The sequence below is a fragment of the Lucilia cuprina genome, chromosome 2 (genome assembly GCF_022045245.1).
Source record: "Lucilia cuprina isolate Lc7/37 chromosome 2, ASM2204524v1, whole genome shotgun sequence".
NCBI classification, from domain to species: domain Eukaryota; kingdom Metazoa; phylum Arthropoda; class Insecta; order Diptera; family Calliphoridae; genus Lucilia; species Lucilia cuprina.
Window position 1 is genome coordinate 65973309 of NC_060950.1, and position 19713 is coordinate 65993021.

General features: G+C 31.1%; 4 protein-coding genes and 1 long non-coding RNA gene across 6 annotated transcripts; 3 read left to right on the plus strand and 2 right to left on the minus strand.

Moving 5' to 3' along the window:
• Window positions 1-763: 763 nt before the first annotated feature.
• Window positions 764-1710, plus strand: LOC124421295. Its single transcript, XR_006941555.1, has 2 exons — window positions 764-1493; window positions 1667-1710. It is a non-coding gene; the product is annotated as an uncharacterized LOC124421295 (long non-coding RNA).
• A 627-nt stretch (window positions 1711-2337) lies between these two features.
• LOC111679579 (SUN domain-containing protein 3) lies at window positions 2338-3397 on the minus strand. Its single transcript, XM_023441156.2, has 4 exons — window positions 3212-3397; window positions 2733-3149; window positions 2573-2665; window positions 2338-2517 (listed from the first exon to the last, which is right to left on the minus strand). The coding sequence occupies exons 1-4, from the start codon at window positions 3347-3349 to the stop codon at window positions 2353-2355; spliced, it is 813 nt and encodes a 270-aa protein (XP_023296924.2). The 5' UTR covers window positions 3350-3397; the 3' UTR covers window positions 2338-2352.
• Window positions 3398-4665: 1268 nt separating this feature from the next.
• LOC111679574 (cyclin-K) lies at window positions 4666-6665 on the plus strand. Its single transcript, XM_023441152.2, has 2 exons — window positions 4666-5339; window positions 5406-6665. Exons 1-2 carry the CDS (start codon window positions 4986-4988, stop codon window positions 6468-6470), a joined length of 1419 nt encoding a protein of 472 aa, XP_023296920.2. The 5' UTR covers window positions 4666-4985; the 3' UTR covers window positions 6471-6665.
• Window positions 6666-7480: 815 nt separating this feature from the next.
• Window positions 7481-13464, minus strand: LOC111679566. Its single transcript, XM_023441141.2, has 6 exons — window positions 12575-13464; window positions 9972-11714; window positions 8656-8742; window positions 8368-8595; window positions 8156-8285; window positions 7481-8080 (listed from the first exon to the last, which is right to left on the minus strand). Exons 1-6 carry the CDS (start codon window positions 13031-13033, stop codon window positions 7950-7952), a joined length of 2778 nt encoding a protein of 925 aa, XP_023296909.2. The 5' UTR covers window positions 13034-13464; the 3' UTR covers window positions 7481-7949.
• A 619-nt stretch (window positions 13465-14083) lies between these two features.
• On the plus strand, window positions 14084-18438 carry LOC111679578. 2 transcript variants are annotated; one of them, XM_023441154.2, is made up of 4 exons: window positions 14084-14271; window positions 14348-14737; window positions 16366-17741; window positions 17812-18438. In XM_023441154.2, exons 1-3 carry the CDS (start codon window positions 14182-14184, stop codon window positions 17737-17739), a joined length of 1854 nt encoding a protein of 617 aa, XP_023296922.2. In that variant the 5' UTR covers window positions 14084-14181; the 3' UTR covers window positions 17740-17741; window positions 17812-18438. The 2 variants fall into 2 exon arrangements, with proteins under 2 accessions (XP_023296922.2, XP_046810633.1); XM_046954677.1 differs by having other exon boundaries at window positions 14097-14271; window positions 14329-14737.
• The last annotated feature ends 1275 nt before the right edge of the window (window positions 18439-19713 follow it).

Below are 19713 nucleotides of genomic sequence, written 5' to 3' on the forward strand. Positions count from 1 at the left end.
TTTTGAACTGAACTAGAATTGAATTAGATCCGAACTAGAACAAATTGCTAACATTTTTGTTTATTATTTTAATTTTTCCAGAATTGCAGTTTACGGCAAATTATAAAATAATTTATTTAAAATGTTGCTAAACATCTTATTGTTGTACGAGAAGTTTTAAATGTTTCTTAATATATTGATATATTTTAAATTTATTTTATTTATGAGTATATTTAAAATGTTTTGTATATTTATGTTAAAACTATTTATTTGTTGTTAAAAATATTATGAATAATATAAATTTTAATCAATTTATTAAAAACTTACTTAAAAATGTTTGTTTATTTGCTAAAGCGCTCACTGTGTGTTTTTTTTTTTTTTTTTTTGTACAAAAGGAAGTAATAATTTGTTTCTTTTGTTTGGCAAAGAGGGCAAATGATAACAGAGCTAAATAGTTCTAATGAGAAAAATAGCGGTTTTTTGTTGAAAACACTTTTTTAACAAGGCTGCCATATACGGCCAAATTTTGTTATTTAAACGTTTTTGTTAGGCAAAAAATTTAGAGATAATATTGGTAATTTTAGCAAATATTTTGGCTAAACAAAAGTTTTGTTTAAATAAATTTAATTATTGTTATTAAAATACTTAAATTGCTTAAGAAATCATTGTTTTTAATAAATAAAGCTTAAAACAACAAATACCAGCTGGCAACTTTGTTTAGCTCTGCCTAATGTTATTGTTTTTGCCATTGTTTTGTTTTTACTGTCAGTTTGTGATGTATACAAACAAAAACCGGACGTAACGAAAAACACTAGTTAGTGAGTGGTTTTAGAAAACAAAAATAAATAAACAAATGAGTAATAAGTAGAAAAATATTTAGCTAAATTAGTTTAATTAATGAAATATTATTAAAATTTTGTTTTGTTTACACTCTAAGAGCGAACAGAGAAAGCTGTTATGTCAGAAAAAACAAAAAAGAAATTTTTTGTTTATATTTAAAAATTTACCTTTATAAAGTATTATTATTAAAATAAAAGAGAGTACACAACAACAATTTTATCTTATACTAAAAGAGCGCAGTTACATTTTAACTCTTCACGGTGACACATCTCGGTTGCGGACGGGGCTAGAAATATTATTGAAAAAATAGCAAAACATAATTGTTAAAGAATTATTAATCTTTAAGTTGTTTTTCTGTGTGTGTGTATGTGTGCATAATAAGAAATAGAAAACAAAGATTTATTTTAAATAAATTAATACAAAATTTTCCATTTAAATAAAAGAAATAATTAAATACAAGTGTAATTTGTAGCTGAAAATTCCCACACTGAAAACAACAACAATTATACTACCACAAAAAAAAACATAAACAAAGGTAGAGAAAACAAATTGTTTAATACAGAAAAAGAAAAAGGAAGAGCAGAGGGGGTTAAAGAACAAGCAAAAGTAATAGAAAAAAGTACTACCTACTGCCTTGTTAAAAAAAGAAGAAAAACAACAACAATAGCCTAAACGTGTGTATTTAGTATTTTGTTTTTGTTGTTTTAAATAAATACAACAAATTTTATTGATTGTATCTTAAAGAAAAAATAACAAAAAACCCAGAAAAATACCGTAGAAATTTTCTTAAAGTATAAAAAATTCAAATAATTACAAAAAAGTGTTAAAATTGTTTATACCTTTATAGGTACAAAGCAAAGTGGTTTTTTTTATTAAAAGTAACACATAAAATACATAAAAAAGTAAACTCCTTAAAATGGTGCAAAAGTTTCAATCCCCCGTCAGGGTTTATAAACATCCTTTCGAGTTGGTGATGAAGGTAAGTGTTGCTCTATCTGTACTTTTAGTTTTTTTTTTAATCACATTCATTATTTTGAGTTTAATAACAGGGATGAGACATACAAAAAGACAATGGGTAGAAAACCCATTATGTGAAGAAAAAGTACCATATTTTAAAAAATTTAAATGTTACAATAGATAGTTTAGTTCTAAATTAATAATAGTTCAGCTCTAGTTTAGTTGTAGTTCTGTTCTTGTTCAGTTATAGTTTGGTTCTAGTTCAGTTCTAGTTCAGTTTTAGTACAGTTCTAGTTGTAGTTCAGTTCTAGTCCAGTTCAAGTTCAGTTCTAGTTCAGTTCTAGTTCAGTTCTAGTCCAGTTCTGGTTCAGTTCTGGTTCAGTTCTAGTTCAGTTCTAGTTCAGTTCTTGTTCAGTTCTAGTTCAGTTCTAGTTCAGTTCTAGTTCAGTTCTAGTTCAGTTCTAGTTCAGTTCTAGTTCAGTTCTAGTTCAGTTCTAGTTCAGTTCTAGTTCAGTTCTAGTTCAGTTCTAGTTCAGTTCTAGTTCAGTTCTAGTTCAGTTCTCTAGTTCTCTATAGTTACCTATAAACACAAGTATAATTAGGATTCCCCTGATTCGAATCGAATTGAATTCTTAAATTTTGAAATCTTTTATTAGTTCTTATATCGAAATATTGTGCTGCTTTACTGTTGTCAAATTTAAAAGAACCCAAATGAAAATCATCAGCATTATTTTCCAAACCCTTAAAGAAAGAAACATTAAAAAATATTAAATTGAAAAAACTGAAAAAAACTTACAAAAACTTGAAAATCCTTGGGAGCTGAAGAAATATCCTCCGAAGGAGATTGCTTTTTAGTAATATGTTGTATTAAAAATTGATCTATTAAAATCTTAAATAAAAATAACTGAGTTGTTTGGAAAAATGTGAAATATGTAAATTGAATAAGTTTTTCTTACCTCTCTAGCCAATTTTAAGGTAACTTGAGCCTTATTGCTTCTAAAACCAAAACAACTGCCAGGTTCCATAGTAGAGAGTAGCATATTAATGGGTGGATTAGTATTAAACTCCATGCCCAACCAGGTTTTTAAAATATTGCCTGAACATATGGGTTCTGCTTTGACATTCAAAATTCTGGCTCCCAATTCATGTGCAGCATAATTTACTCTATCATCCATTTGAGCTACTTCCATTTTTTGCTGGTTTTTCGAATTCGCTGTCAAGGAGGCCGTGCAATCACGCGATTTTATTTGTTTCTTTAGCGAATACAAATCATCCCATATGCCCGCCAAACGTTTTTTTATAAAGTTGTCTATTAAATCGGTTAAATATTTCGAATCGGTTTTACCATTATAGGGAGTTTCAAGAATTAAATGCTAAAGAATTACTTTAATAGCGTTAAAGTTTCTTTATTATTTTTTTTTAATAAAAAACTTACCGCTATATCATCTACTTCTTCTCTTAACCTTTCTAATTTTTTCATATTTTGCAAATTGCTAGAGACCAGGGAATAAACAAATATGCTTATGAGCAGAGTGGTTAATAGATAACAAATATAAATGCGATTAAGTTCCATAATAATTTCTGTGTAAACAGCAATTAAATAAGTTAATTTATGAAAATCCTTTAATAAAATCTTTTTTTTTAACTGACATTTCTTTGTATTTCGTCAATCACAATAGCAAACTGAAAAAAATAGCATTCACAATAAGCCGATGTTTATATGATAACAGAGATGGGAAGGTCGAAAAAATATCTATATTTCCTTATAGGGTTCTATAAATCGACTTTCGAATAATCGAACAATCGACTTTTTGTCGAAAAAAGTCGAAGTCTACTATTTTGTTCCAAAAAAGTCTATAACTCGACTATCGTCTATGAAAAAAGTCGAAAAGTCGACTTTGTAAATAAAAGTCGAAAAAGTCGAAGTCGACTATTTTGTTCCAAAAAAGTCGAAAACACGACTATCGTCTATGAAAAAAGTCGAAAAGTCGACTTTGTAAATAAAAGTCGGAAAGAGTGGAAAAAATCGAATATAGTCAGAAAAAGTTGAAAAAAGTCGAAAAGTCGGAAAAAGTCGAAAAGTCGGAAAAAGTCGAATAAAGTCGGAAAAAAACGAAAAAAGCCGAAAAAAGTCGGAAAATGTCGAAAGAAGTTGAAAAAATCAGGAAAAGTCGAAAATAGTCGAAAAAAAGTCGAAAAGTCATAAAAAGTCGAAAATAGAAAGAAGTCGAAAAAACTCAAAAAATTGCAACAAATAGAAAAAATATAAATAAATTTTTTTATTAATAATAAATAATAATAACAATAATAATAATGATAATAATAATATAATATTAAATGACAGCATTATAAATTTACGCTACTGGCTTCGGAAAAAGTCGAAAATAGTCGGAAAAAAGTCGAAAAAAGTCGAAAAGTCGGAAAAAGTCGAAAATAGTCGAAAAGTCGGATAAAGTCGAAAAGTCGGAAAAAGTCGAAAAGTCGACTATTTATACAATATTAAAAGTCGAAAAATCAAATTTTAACTTAATGAAAAAAGGCGAAAAATCGACTTTTAACTTAATGCAAAAAGCCGAAAGTCGACTTTTCATAAAATGCAAAAAGTCGAAAAGTTGACTTTTCGTTTCAACTATAGAAGCCTATTTCCTTATATTACTTACAAAAGAGAAAATTTAAAAATAGAAATTGTTATAGAAATTATATATTAACATATTTTAATATTGAATTATAAAATATTTGTTTCATTTAATTAAAAGTTTTTTATTTCTTTCACTTGTTATTGTTTAACAGCTCTGTGTTTGTAAAACATATGTTTTCTCTAGCTAACACACTTTCCTATCATTCATAATAGCATATTTTGACATCTCATGTGAAAAGAAAAAAGAGAAAACATTATTTTTTTAAGTTCGGCATTTTTGTTGAAAAAAAAAGTAAAAAAAATATTAAAAAACCGCATATTATATAAAATATTTTAATAAAATAATTAAGTTTAACTATAATTTTATCATTTAATAAAGAAAATTCTTTAAGCAAATACAATTTGCTTAAGGAAAAGATAACAGCAAAATAAAAATAATAAGAACGTGTAACTCTGTTATTGAGAAAGACAGAAAGTGTAGAAAAAAAAACAACAACAAAACTGTAAACAAATTCTTTACGAAAATAATATCAAGAATAATTTTGCAAAAAATTAAGTGTTTTAAAGTAAAATGCCTTGTTGGTATTATGATAAAAATGAATTACGTGATACTCCCTCGGTGCGTGATGGCATACCTTTGGAGACGGAACGCCGCTATCGTAAAGAAGGTGCTCGCTTTATAATGACTTGTGGCACACAAATGGGTTTGGGCCATAATACCATGGCCACGGGTGTGGTGTATTTTCATAGATTCTATATGTTTCAATCGTTTAAACATTTTCCACGCTATGTAACTGCTTGCTGTTGCCTGCTGCTGGCCGGTAAAGTGGAGGAAACACCAAAGAAATGTCGTGATATAATAATGATAGCCCGTCAGCTGCTGACCGATAATCATTTCTATTCTTTTGGCAAAGAGCCTAAGGAGGTAAGTTAATTTCTTAGCAATATTTGTAATTATTAGTTTTTTTTACAAAATTTCCTTCTTTCTTAGGAGGTGATTACTTTGGAACGTATTCTTTTACAAACTATTAAGTTCGATTTGCAAGTGGAGCATCCTTATTCTTTTCTTTTGCGTTATGCGAAATGTTTCAAAGGCGATCAACAGAAATTACAAAAAATGGTGCAAATGGCTTGGAATTTTGTCAATGATTCGCTTAGCACGGTGGTGTGTTTGCAATGGGAACCGGAAATAATTGCGGTGGCTTTAATATATTTAGCCTCGAAACTAAGCAAGTTTACCGTAGTCGATTGGGTTGGTCGACAACCACATCATACACGCTGGTGGGATATGTTTGTCTCAGATGTTACCATGGATATTTTGGAAGATATTTGCCATCAAGTTTTAGATTTATATCAAACAAATTCCAAAGATACCACCGAAAGTAATAGTCCTCCTCAGAAACCTCCCAGTCGAGCTGATAGTCCAACGCCTATGAAAACTTTGCCCTTGGCAAATCATTCAGGCTCTCCAGCGGGTAAAACAAAGAACACCACAACTTCCAGTGCTATGACCGGCCTTAGTGAACCCAATAATATACAAAGTATTAAAACAATTTCCTCAGGACCGGCTACGGCTACCACAGTACCAGCGCCCACACCTTTAGAACATCCTGCCTCTCATGTGGCTTCAGCAGCGGCCGGTTATCATCATGTTCCACCACATCATCACTCGGCCCATCATATGTACTCGGCTGCTCCCCAAGCCATGGCCGGTCATCCTATGCATGCAATGTATCAAACAGTAGCTCCTCCACCACCACCCGGTGCCGGCTATGTTCCCTCCGTGCCAGGAGCTAATTCAGGTCCCGCGGTTATACCACCACCATTACCGCCACCCATGATGCCCTATGGTTCTTTGCCACCTTATGGAGGTCCCTCTCACTATGCCAGTGCACCACCACCTATGCCACCGGGTGTATCACTGGGTGGTGGTGCTCCTCCGCCACCACCACCTGGTGTTGATACCAATCCTCCGCCTCCCAGTAGGGGTGGTGGTGGCTATTATCAGCCTCCACCGCCTGGCAGTTATTCTGGTGGCGGTAGACAACGTTATTAAGATTAGTTACAGTTTAGTTTTTTTTTTTGTTAAAAATTATGTTCTATTTAAAGCTATTCATCTTTCCGAATAATTTCACATTTAGCAGGACAATTTATTTCATAATTTAGGAATAAATAAAATTTCTTAATTTAAGATAATTTTGTTTTTATATGTAACAAACAAAAAAGAAAATAAATCTTTAGAAAAAAAACTATAAAATGGAATTTCTTTTGAAAATTAGAAAATAAAATATCTTCGAACTTATGTGAATAAGCTCTCTGGGAGTTTGTTTGCTCTCCTGAAACTATAGCACAGACAAGGGAATAAACTCACTGGTAAGAATTGTTCATAATTGGTCTGCATACAAATTAGTTTCTTTTGGAATATGTTCAGACTTTTTGCCTGCTTCTCTTAATGCGAACGAACATTTCTCTCCCATTTTACATTGAAAACAATAACAATTTTTCGATTTTTTTGTTGTTTTCATTATAAAACTAGAAAATACTTGTTCGTTCGGATTTAGAGCAATAGGCCCGGAGTTATATTACCTAGCTATCACAGGTCTAGTTCAGTTCTGTTTTAAACCGTTAAGGGTTCATTAAACTTTGGTAATTTTGTTTATAGAAACAACTTTCGATTATAAATTAAGTTTCAATTTGTACTCAAATAGAGAAAATGTTATTTTTTCTACCAAGTAACGTTACTATTAAAAGTATTATATACCTCGATTCTTTTAGAATCTAGATATTAACCTTTAAAAGGCTTTTAAAGCCTTTCTGTCATTATTTTTTCTTTTTATTTCATTTTACTGGCATGATGTTTTGAAGGAAGTTATAGCGTCCAAACTACCAGATTACTGCCACAAATCTGTAAAGAAAAATTCACATTAAATGTTGTTTAATAACTAATTAAATTGTAAACTTTCCTGTTAAGAGAACATCTTAATGATGACTAAAGTTTTTGTTGTTTAGGCTAATTTTCTTTTCATTTCTTTTTATCCTGCATATATTTAGCTAGAAGGACATAAAAGAAAACAAAAAAATTAGTTTACACTCACATTGGGTATAAAGTTTTAATGTTTTTTTTTTAAGCGTTTCCAGGCTATTTAAATTATATTAAATATGTTTTAAGACAATTTGCTGACTGCAAGACATAATAAATGTATGTTTTTTTAAAGGATTTTTTTGTTGTTGTTTATTTGTTAATATTTATTAACTGCCGCAGCAGCTGTTGTTTATATTTTTAATTATTATTTGTTTTTTTTTATGTTTAATGTTGTTACAACACTTAATTTAAATAATCACACATATTGAAATTGTGCTACAAAGTGTGTTTGATTCGTTATATGTTTTAGTTTTCTGTTTTTCTTTTATAAATTTTATAAATATAATGAAGATTCCTAAGCTGTACTATTTTACTACTAGTATTGTATTTTATATAATTAATTGTTTTTTCTTGCTGGTATTTTAAATCGTGTTTGTGTGTGTGAGAGAGTGTTTAACATTGTTTGGTTAATGTTAGAAAACCACTGGGATAATACTGTGGTATGGAAATATATTCTGGTAGTGGTCGTCGTGATGAACATGAAGAACGTTGATGAGCTTGTCGTATTATATTTGCAATTTTGCCTGTAAATTGGAGAAACAAAAAAAAAAGACATTTTGTGAAAAAAGTTTAAAAGTTTCCTTTTTTTAATTGAATACCTAAAATATTAGTATTTTGATAACGTTTATCCATATCTTTAAGAATATCCAAATTTTTATGCTGAGACCAATAATATAATATATCGGAAACTCTAACGGTTACCATTTCCATAGTGTTTATAGAAGGGTCCTTAAAAAGAAATTTATATTAAATTTTTTTATTTTTTTTGTTTTGATTAAAAATTTTTCTCTATACAACACCATCTACCCACCTTTTTAAATTGCACTAGTATTTGTTTTTGTGTTGCTTTACCTATTATCCTTTGTAACTTTAAATAATTACCCGGTCTCTTAGAGACATACATGAGAAAATCTTTAAGATTATAAAATTCTTTTAAAGTTTTTGAAATATTTGTCGAGGAACTGCTAAAATAATTTTTATTGTATTTTTTTAAACATTTCCTTAAAATTTCCGGATTATAAGCAACCTGTAATTTGTCCTGTAAGAAAGGATCATTTGTTATAAGGGAAGAGTTAGAGTTTATGCCATTGATACTTACCAATGCCTGCCCAAGACAAGTTTCGTTAAGATTTTGTGTGGACAACGTAACGCTACAAGGATCAGGAGGCTTGAGATTTTTCAAAAGCTAAAAATACAAGAAAAACTTCATTGATTAGTATTTTGGCGGAGAATAGATTTTTATTTGCCAAAAAAAGCTTTTTTTCTAAAAAAAAGTTTTTTTTATTAATAAAAGCTTTTTTTCTAAAAAAAATTTTTTTTACTAATAAAAGCTTTTTGACAAAAAAAATTTTCAATTTAAACTGCTTTTGCTGAGAAAGACTTAAATAAGTGTTTTTTAATCTCTTTGGGTATAAATAAGCTTTATTGTTGACAAAAGCTTTCTTATATAAACAAGCTTTTCGGTAAAGAAATATCAATTTATATTAAAAAGCTCAAATTCTTTGTCAGAAAGCATAAATTAAGCTTTTTTAAAAAATAGTTTTTTGGTATAAAAACAACTTCTTTAGAAAGCTTTTCTAACTCATTTCAATTTAAAAGAGCTTTTTTTACTAATAAAAGCTTAAAATAGGTTTTTTGTTAATAAAAGCTTTAAAAACGTTTTTTTGCTAATGAAAGCTTTTTCTCCTAAAAAATTTTTTGTGAATAAAAGCTCTTTAATTATAAACAAGATTTTTTTTTAAAAACCTCTTTGGGAATAAATAAGCTTTATTGTTGAAAAAAGCTTTTTTATAATATATATTTCTATTAAAAAGCTCAAGTTCACCAGAAAGCTCAATTAAGCTTTTTTCAAAAAAACCTTTTATACAAAGATCTTTTTGGTTGAAACAAACTTGTTTAAAAAGGCTTTTCCAACTCAAACAAAAATAAGCTTTTTCACTTCTGTGAAGAATAAGTTTTTGAATAAAGAAGAATAATTGCTGATAAAAGCTTTTATAATATATAAACAAGCTTTTTTGGTAAGCAGAAAGGTTAAATTAAGAAAAAGAAAAGTATTTTTAATACAAACAAGTTGTTTTGGTATAGAAATAAACATTTGTATCAAAAAGCTTTAATTAAGCTTTTGCAAAAAAGCTCTTATACAAAGGGTTCTTTGTTTAATATAAACTTTTTAAAAAAGGCTTTTCCAATTCATTTTATTTGATTTTAGCTTTTTACAAAAAAAGGTTTTTTCATAAAAAAGTTTTTTTCTAAAAAGAGCTTTTTTTCTCACATTTTTTTCATAAAAAAGCTTTTTTATGAAAAATGTTGAAAAAGCTCTCTTTAGTTTTTTTAATAAATTAGTTTTTTATTGGCAAAAGCAACTTTTTAACTAAAAAACTTTTGTGAAAAAGCTTTATTTTATGATTCACCCACCTTTGATTCTAAATTCTTTAAACTTTGGTTTAAATCCTTAATATCCACCATTCCACCCTTTGCGGGCTGATGATTTTTCGTTGCTGCTGCTATAGTTGCTGTTGCATTGGCGTTTAAAACTCCAGTTGTCGTCGTCGTTGTTGTCGTTGCTTTCGTTCCAGAGATCGTATCGTTCTCTTTACTCTCCTGCACATAACAATCCCATTCCTGCCTTTTGCGTGCCTGAGAATTTAAAAATTCACATGAAAACAGCCTTGAAGTGGGAGAAGGTTGATCGTTAAAGAAGAACGTAGTAGTGGGCGAAGCACTTCTACGATATTTTGAATGTTCCGTCGAAGAACGAGTGGTATTGTATAACGAAAGATGACCCAAACGTTTGCGGCATTTCAGACAGCCCTGAGGATCCAAAGCTTTACCTATGGTATTGGCCAAGAATTCTTTTTCCAAACAATCCAAACAAGTGTCATCGGTAAAAGCATTAAATTCAGGATTTAAAATAGCCGCTGTTGAGGGTGCGGTATGAGGAGCCGAGGACAATAAAGGCTGCTTGGAAGTTGCAGCCGTATTAGCCGATAAATCACGTTCTGTGCGAAATTCCGAACAACTAACGCTGCGTTCATCAAAACTGCAGCTGGTGCCTAAAGTGTTGGTAGTTTGAAAAGCTGATCTCAAGGAATTGCGAGACTTTGAAGAATTTTTCGAAGAGGTAGATGATGTAGAAGAGAATGTCGATAAACGTTTGGGCTTGGCTCCGGTTATTTTCGAGGGTGATTTGTGTGCTAAAGTTTGTAAAGGAGCTGCCAGAGAACAATCCTTAGTAGAATTGACCACGGCCGACTCGCTGTTACATCTATTAGTGAAGTGTTCGTGTAAAGTATTTGGCAGCGAATGACTGGTATCGGCTGTTAAATTATCACTGGCAAACTCCTCCTCTAAGGGTCGCGATTCCAAAGCCGAATTCAAACGTTCTCTACCCTCATCACTTAAATCTTCATTGTAGTCTTTCTGTATTTGATCTAAATGTAAAGTAATGCGTGCAAAATTTTTCGTTAATAGCGATTGAGCCTGCAAGGCCTTGGGAGCGGGCGGCAGATCATCTATGGGCGAAGAAAACAATTGATGCCTTTGGGTAGGTGTTACCAAATGACAGGCATCCCTTTGCATTAGATACTGATCATTGTTATCGTTAGAGCAATTTCTTTGCGCCTGATTGTATTCCAATTCCGACAAAGGGTCGGGTTCAAAGTCCATTTCCAAAAAATCAGTCTCTTCATCTACTGCCGCACAACCATGCAGTAAACCAAAGTTACCCCCTACGCCCGTCAAAGGACGTAAAGGTAAATCAAATTCTGCCCCTTCGCCGCGATAGGCATAAATACAATCATCCGAGTTAAGAGACAATTCCTCGGCCTCTACATCAATATCTTCCTCGAGTAGTATGAGATCATCGTCACCGTAAAAATTATCACTTATATAACTAAGATTTTCGGTGGAATTATTAAGGGAAGTACGATTCGAATGGCCGCCACCAATACCGGCTCCACCCGTTGCCGATATAGCAAAATGATCCTCCAGCAGGGGAGGTGATAACGAAACGGCACCACACATATCGTAAGCAACATAATCAGTCTCTGTTTGTAGAAAGGAAGCGGTGTTAGCAGCCGTAGCAGCAGCAACAGCGTCTGGTGAGTTTATGTCAGGGGCAGCTGAAGCTAAAGCGGAGCCATTATATGATAAGGGAAGCTGGAGAGAAAGAGTGATAATGAAAGATTTGTTTATAGATTTTCTAAAAGAAAACTGTTATACGCAAAGTATTCTTTTTATTAAAATGTTATAAAACAAGTATTCTATTGAATAAACTCTTACAAATGAAATGATCTTTTAAAGAAAATGTTATATGCCAAGTTTTCTATAATACAAACTGTTACAAACTAAGTTTTTCATTAAAGAAACTGTTACACATACTTGTTTCTAATGAATTGTTATTCATAAGCTATTCTATGGAAGAAATTGTTATACCTCCACTATTTTATTAAAGAAACTATAATGAATTTACTTTTCTATTCAGAAAAATGTCATAAATAAAGTTTTCTGTTAAAAAACGGAACTGTTATACATCCAGTTTATAGAAAATACTTATAGATTTAATCTTCATTGATTCAACTGTTATACATTTTGATTTTTAGAGAAATCATTCAAACATTGAGTTTTTTTAAACAAACTGTTATACGCAGAATATCCTCTTCAATTAACTATTATACACTACAATTTTACTATAAAAATATTATATATTCCATCGATGAAACTGTTATATAGTAATAAGGAAAAATTCACTTTTGATGACACACTATGTCCTTATAGAAAGAAAATCAATATTAATAGCATTATTTATTAACAGATTTGTTAAACGAAATAACCTTTAACACAAAAATACTTCAATTAAATAAATCCAAAATGATTTTCTCTAAAACCTAGAACACTTTAAAAAAAAAGTCGTTTCCATAGGAAATCACAGTTTAAAAATTCATTAGTCATTTTTCTTTCATTTCGAACAAAAAAAAAAAAAAAAAAAAAACACTTTGATACCTCATAAACAACCCCACCTTTTCAATTGTATTATCACCAACAGTGCCGCCACCTTCATCCTCTTCATTGAGTGTTACTCTGGCTAGAGTAGATGAAGCATTCAATGATGATGTACCATTCTTTTGATAAGTATTACAGCTATCACACTGCCATGCCAAAGAAGAGTTCATTGAGCTATTGGTAGTGGTGGTGTTAAGGTTATTTTTAGGATTAACTTTACATTTGTGCATATCCTGCTGTGGATTTGTAAAGGATTTCTCCGTATTATTATTGTTATTGACATGCAAGGCAGCCAACCAAGTTGAAGTGTGAGCTGAAACGGGAGGCGTGTTAACAATACCGGTCGTTGCATTAACACCACCACCCACAGCACCTGCTGCGCTATTAACACCTGCACCACAACTCATAGCTCTCGTTGAAGACTCATGTTTACGTTTAGCTTCCGAAGAGGCCGGAAATTTGGCCAAGTTTTCCATAGGATTTTCTACGCCAAATGTTTGCCGTTTCAGACGTCTTTTGTCTTCTGCACTAGAGTATGCGTCGGCGATTTTTTTTCTATTCAATTAATATTACAAGTTGTCCTCCTCGTCGTCAACCTTTACTTTTTCTTTTTTTCTTCTTGCTCATTCATACGACGCCTTTTTCTTTGTGGCTTTTTTTCTAAATGGATATTTTAAGTTATTTCATTGTTGCTGTCATAGTTCTTTTTGTTTTTTATTCATGATATTATTGTGGCCTTTATTGCAATTGCTTGATTTTTATAAATATAACTTTTTTTTAATATTCTGCAATAAAATTTATAATTTTTCACTTCTTCATGTAAAAAAAAGAATCTTTTGTTTTCTCTTGTAACCAGAAAATTTTGACAGTTGTTTTGGTATTTTTGTTCTCTGCTGCACTGGGAGAATTGTAGAAATATCAAAGGCGATTAACTTTCAAGTCAACGCCGTTGTATTTTTTAAACCTTGGCAATAGCTTAATAATTGCTTATAGCGGTATAGAAAACTCTGACAAATTGCAATAATATAGAAATAAAATAAATTAAATGAATTTAAAGTAAATAATAAAAGAAAACAAAAATTGCCGTTACTTTGAAGATTATTTGAACAAATTTAAAATTTTTAACACCGTTAGCTTTTGAATTCATTAACATCATGTCACATTGTTTGGTTATAAACCAACAGATTCGTATTTTAAGCCAATATTGAACCAAGAGAACCTTGTATAGCTTTAGAGTCAATAATGGTGCGAATATTGTACAATTTTGTAGAACGACTTTTGTTTATGCAGGACTTGTTTATGTCAAATTTCGTGGCTAGAGATGTACAGAAAATAGTATATCCTACTCTCGTAGACAATACGGATTTTTTAAATATTTATTTCTTAATTTTTCGACTTTTGTTTTTATTTAAAATATTTAAATATTCAACGTATTAAAAACTTGGACGGCGTACAGTAGATTTAAAGCAGCCTTCGCTGACATTTTCATTGTCAGCCTCCGCCGTTGTAAATATTAGTCGTCGCGGGGATCTAAACCACTGGTGTTTGTTTAATAATTAAGATAAAGTTTATTTAACTTTATTAAATCATTTAAAACTTATCTCATAGAAAAAAATCCACAACAATGGTTTCCTATTCCTTTGAAGGTAACAAACGTCTTTGGACTGTAAGAGATGAAGAAGAAAATGAAAAAATCTTTTGCCAGCAATCAAAGGTAAGCTTCTGAAGAAAAAAAATGGCGCCAAATAAAGTTTGATTGCCGTTATAACAGCTTAATTTTTCACTTCCAGCCCACTGGTGTAAAAATTCCTCATTATATTAAACCCACCTATCTAGCCAATGCTGAATACGATGTCGAGAAATGGCCTTTGGCTCAATTAATGCATTTATTAAGATTATATGCTGCTCATCGTTGTCTATGGGATGTTAGTTGCAAAGATAATCGCAATCGTAAAATGCGTCATGCTGCTTTAGTTGATATAACAGCAGCCTTAGATTCGGGCTTTACTAAGGAACAGGTGGTGCAGAAAATAAATATTCTAAGGGCTACTTATCGTTATGAAAAGAAACGTATTAAGCAGCGTATTAGAAGGGGTTTGGGTGCACGCACCAAATTGAAATGGTTTGCATTGGCGGATGCTTTTTTAAGAAATGTTCCCAAAAAAGGGCAAAAAGAAGAGGTAAGTGGAAGAAATATATGGAGTATCAAATGTAGTCTGTAAAACTAACCAGAATTTAGATGAGACTATTGACTGCCGACCAGAATAAAGATGAGACTGTAGGTAGACTGTAGGGTAGGCATATTCTTGACTATAGACTAGATTGAAGATTAGACTATAGACTAAACTATAGACTAAACTATAGACTAGACTATAGACCAGATTGTAGACTAGACTATAGACTAGACTTTAAACTAGACTATAGACTAGATTTTAAACTAGACTATAGACTAGACTATAGACTAGACTATAGACTAGAATATAGACTAGACTATAGACTAGACAATAGACTAGACTATAAACTAGAATATAGACTAGACTATAGACTAGACTATAGACTAGACTATAGACTAGACTATAGACTAGACTATAGACTAGACTATAGACTAGACTATAGACTAGACTATAGACTAGACTATAGACTAGACTATAGACTAGACTATAGACTAGACTATAGACTAGACTATAGACTAGACTATAGACTAGACTATAGACTAGGCTATAGACTAGACTATAGACTAGACTATAGACTAGACTATAGAATAGACTATAGACTAGACTATAGACTAGACTATAGACTAGACTATAGACTAGACTATAGACTAGACTATAGACTAGACTATAGACTAGACTATAGACTAGACTATAGACTAGACTATAGACTAGACTATAGACTAGACTATAGACTAGACTATAGACTAGACTACAGACTAGACTATAGACTAGACTATAGACTAGACTATAGACTAGACTATAGACTAGACTATAGACTAGACTATAGACTAGATTATTGACTAGACTATAGACTAGACTATAGCCTAGACTATAGACTAGACTATAGACTAGACTATAGACTAGACTATAGCCTATACTATAGACTAGACTATAGACTAGATTATTGCTTAGACTATAGACTAGACTAGAATAGACTATAGAATAGACTATAAAATAGACTATAGACTAGACTATAGACTAGACTATAGACTAGACTATAGACTATACTATAGACTAGGCTATAGACTAGACTATAGACTAGACTATAGACTAGACTATAGACTAAACTATAGACTAGACTATAGACTAAACTATAGACTAGACTATAGACTAAACTATAGACTAGACTATAGACTAGACTATAGACTAGATTATTGCTTAGACTATAGACTAGACTATAGCCTAGACTATAGACTAGACTATAGACTAGACTATAGACTAGACTATAGCCTATACTATAGACTAGACTATAGACTAGACTGTGGCCTATACTATAGACTAGACTATAGACTAGACTGTAGGCTAGACTATAGACTAGACTATAGACTAGACTATATCCTATACTATAGCCTAGACTATAGACTAGACTATAGACTAGTCTATAGACTAGACTATAGACTAGACATTAAACTGGACTAAAAAAAATAGACTAACTAGACATGACTATTGACTAACTTAGAGACTAGACAAGACTATAGTCCAGATTATAGACCAAACTACATGTAGTCCAGACTAACTACCAGACCATACTAAACTTTAGATTCAACTGTAGCCCAAACAACAGTCTAGTTTATGTTTTCTTAATTTCTTTAAAGGATCCCTCTAACTCAGACTCCGACTTAGAAGATACAATAGTTTTTACCATAAATCCTGAATCATTAGTATCCCTCGAGCAGGAAAATTCTATAGAAAACTATCAGGACTTTAAAGATAATGGAGAAAATACATTTGAAACAGAAATCTATACAGATGATTCACAAACTAATAGTACAGTATGGGAATTAGCGAAAACTGCTGGGCCCAAAAAGGAGAGAAACAAAGACACAAATGGAAACCAATTACAAATCGAAGAATCTCAAACTAAAATACAAGAAATTAATCAAGATTTTATTAAGAACAAAAAATCAGCTTGGTCTTTAGAAGATTCTCTTAAATTTATACAGTTGCTGGAAGATTATAAAATTTTGAATGCTGATAAACAGCAAGAGGATTTAGCTTTAAAAGCTGTAGCTGAGGAAATGCATTATGATTTTAAAAGTATAGAAAAAAGATGGTTTATTTTGCAAAAAACATATGAAAAGGAAATGCTAATTATTAAAGAGAATCCCTTGTACGAACCTAAATACAAATGGTGGCCAGTAGCTTTGAAGCTTTTTGCCAAAAAAGAAAGTGCAGATTTAACAGAAACTCAAAATAACTTAGAAAAGGATCTGACCACTGAATCCATATTTTTAACTGAAACTAAAAGTTTAGCTAGCAGTGATGAAGAGGACTACGATAATAGATTCCTACAAAATCCTATACCTTCGGTAGCACCTTTATCTAATATGAATGAAGCTATGGCTTCTTTATTTCATGCAAATGAGGAAGAAGATTATTTATCACAAGAATCTAATACTAATTCTACTTTCCATAAGGAAAATGATTCTTCTAGTTCATCGAAATTTGTTTGGCAAGGTTTAGAGGATGATTTACTAGAAGGCAAATGGTCGCTTAAGCATTCGGTCAAATTTCTAAGACTTTATGGAGTTCATAGGTGTTTATGGGATTTAAATGATCCCGATTATCGCTCTCGAACTTTACGCAATGCGGCTATTGAGGATATAGCAGCCTCTATGGGTCATGGCTTGACTGCCTCCTATGTGGCAAAGAAAATTAAAATTTTTCGCATTACTTATATGCAGCAAAGAAAAAGACTTTTAGAGGCTAACGAAAAAGGTGAAAAGCCTGAGATTTTATTAAAATGGTTTCCATTGGCTGATAGTTTCCTTAGGCCACATATTGGTTTGCGATCCATTAAATCAGATGCGAAAGAAATGCCACAATTTGATTATCAATATGTTTATGCCAATTTAAACTTAATAGATCCGGCTTTATTAACGGATTTTCGTGGTAAAGGTACACAAAATGCCATAGAAATTGGAAATAGTGATAGTGATATAATGGAAATGGAAACAGTTGAGGATTAAAGGTTAGTATTTTAAAAGCTTGGCAATAAATTTAATTCAAATTTGTAAAGTAATTTTTGTTTTTATTTAAAGGTCAAATATTTCACAAGTTTCAAGTTATTTCAAGATTTCATTTCATCATTCATCAAATCATCGAATATCCATTGCTTGAAGGTAAGTTTTTCATTAAACATTTTCTTTATTAAAAAGTATTTAAAATTAGTTAAACACTAATCATATTAATATGGGTCAGTTATGACTCCTAGACTCTTAAACTTGCCTTTACCATTTTACAATTGTTATTATTGTTTATGTGTGTGTTTTCCCCTAATCTTTTTGTGTGTCATGAAAACTTTTCTTATCGTCATCGTAATCAATTTAAAAACCTTGTTTAAAGGTCAGAACACCACCTACATATACACATCAACAAATCAAAACCTTTACATCATGATATTAGTGCTATTTTTCATAAGAAGAATAGAATTTACAACAGGTTTAAAAAAAACCATAAATAAAAACCTAAACCAAGTAAAATTAAAATGAAATAAAAAGAAAAAATTATAAAGAAAAGGGAGCAAAAACAAAAATGCAATTGTTCTAAAGCAACATGTTAGAAACCTTGTTAGTAAAAGACATGTGGCTTAAAGATAATGCCAAAAGAATACAAAAGAATAGAATAAAAATCAAAGCAGCCCATGTATTTCAAGAAGTGTGAAAGACTCTTCTTGCAAACATAATTAGTAAGCATATGCTTATAGTCTAAAAAAAAGACTAGAGCGTAAAAACATTCATTAGGTTTTTACATACAAACTTTACAAACTAAAGGTTAATAACATCATTTAGGTTTTTGTTCTTTAACTTTGAATTCTTTTGTGTTCTTTTAATGTGTTAGTTTTTTAATTAAAGCTTTAAGTAAACTCTTTCATAATTTCTGTATTTCTAAATATACAAACGATTTCGTAATACGAAATGAAGGAAATCACCAATATTCATTATTTTAACCCTAACTACTCTAGCTAGAAAATAAACTTTTATATATTCACTCATATATATTCATGGAAAACATAAGTGATCACAGATTTTCATTATTTTGGCCCTAGCTCCTCTAGTTTAGTGATCACAGATTCTCATTATTATGGCCCTAGCTCCTCTAGTTTTGCCAGAAAATGAATTTTTACGTTTTCACTCAAAAATCGAATTTTGATGGGAAATATAAGTGATCACAGATTTTCATTATTTTGGCCCTAGCTCCTCTAGTTTAGCTAGAAAATACACTTTTATGTTTTCACTCAAAAATTCGAATTTTGAAGGGAAATATAAGTGATTACAGATTTTCCCCATAGCTCCTCTAGTTTAGCCAGAAAATGGACTTTTATGTTTTCACTCAAAAACCCGGATTTTGATGGGAAATACAAGTGATCACAGATTTTCATTATTTTGGCCCTAGCTCCTCTAGTTTAGCCAGAAAATGCACTTTTATGTTTTCACTCAAAAATCGAATTTTGATGGCAAATATAAGTGATCACAGATTTTCATTATTTTGGCCTTAGCTCCTCTAGTTTAGCTAGAAAATGCACTTTTATGTTTTCACTCAAAAAATCGAGTTTTGATGGGAAATATAAGTGATCACAGATTTTCTTTCTTTTCGCCCTAGCTCCTCTAGTTTAGCCAGAAAATGCACTTTTGTGTTTTCACTCAAAAAAACGAATTTTGATGGGAAATATAAGTGATCACAGATTTTCATTATTTTGGCCCTAGCTCCTCTAGTTTAGCCAGAAAATGCACATTTGTGTTTTCACTCAAAAAACCGATTTTCGATTGGAAATATAAGTGATCACAGATTTTCATTATTTTGGCCCTAGCTCCTCTAGTTTAGCCAGAAAATGCACCTTTGTGTTTTCACTCAAAAAACCGATTTTCGATTGGAAATATAAGTGATCACAGATTTTCTTTATTTTCGCCCTAGCTCCTCGAGTTTAGCCAGAAAATGCATCT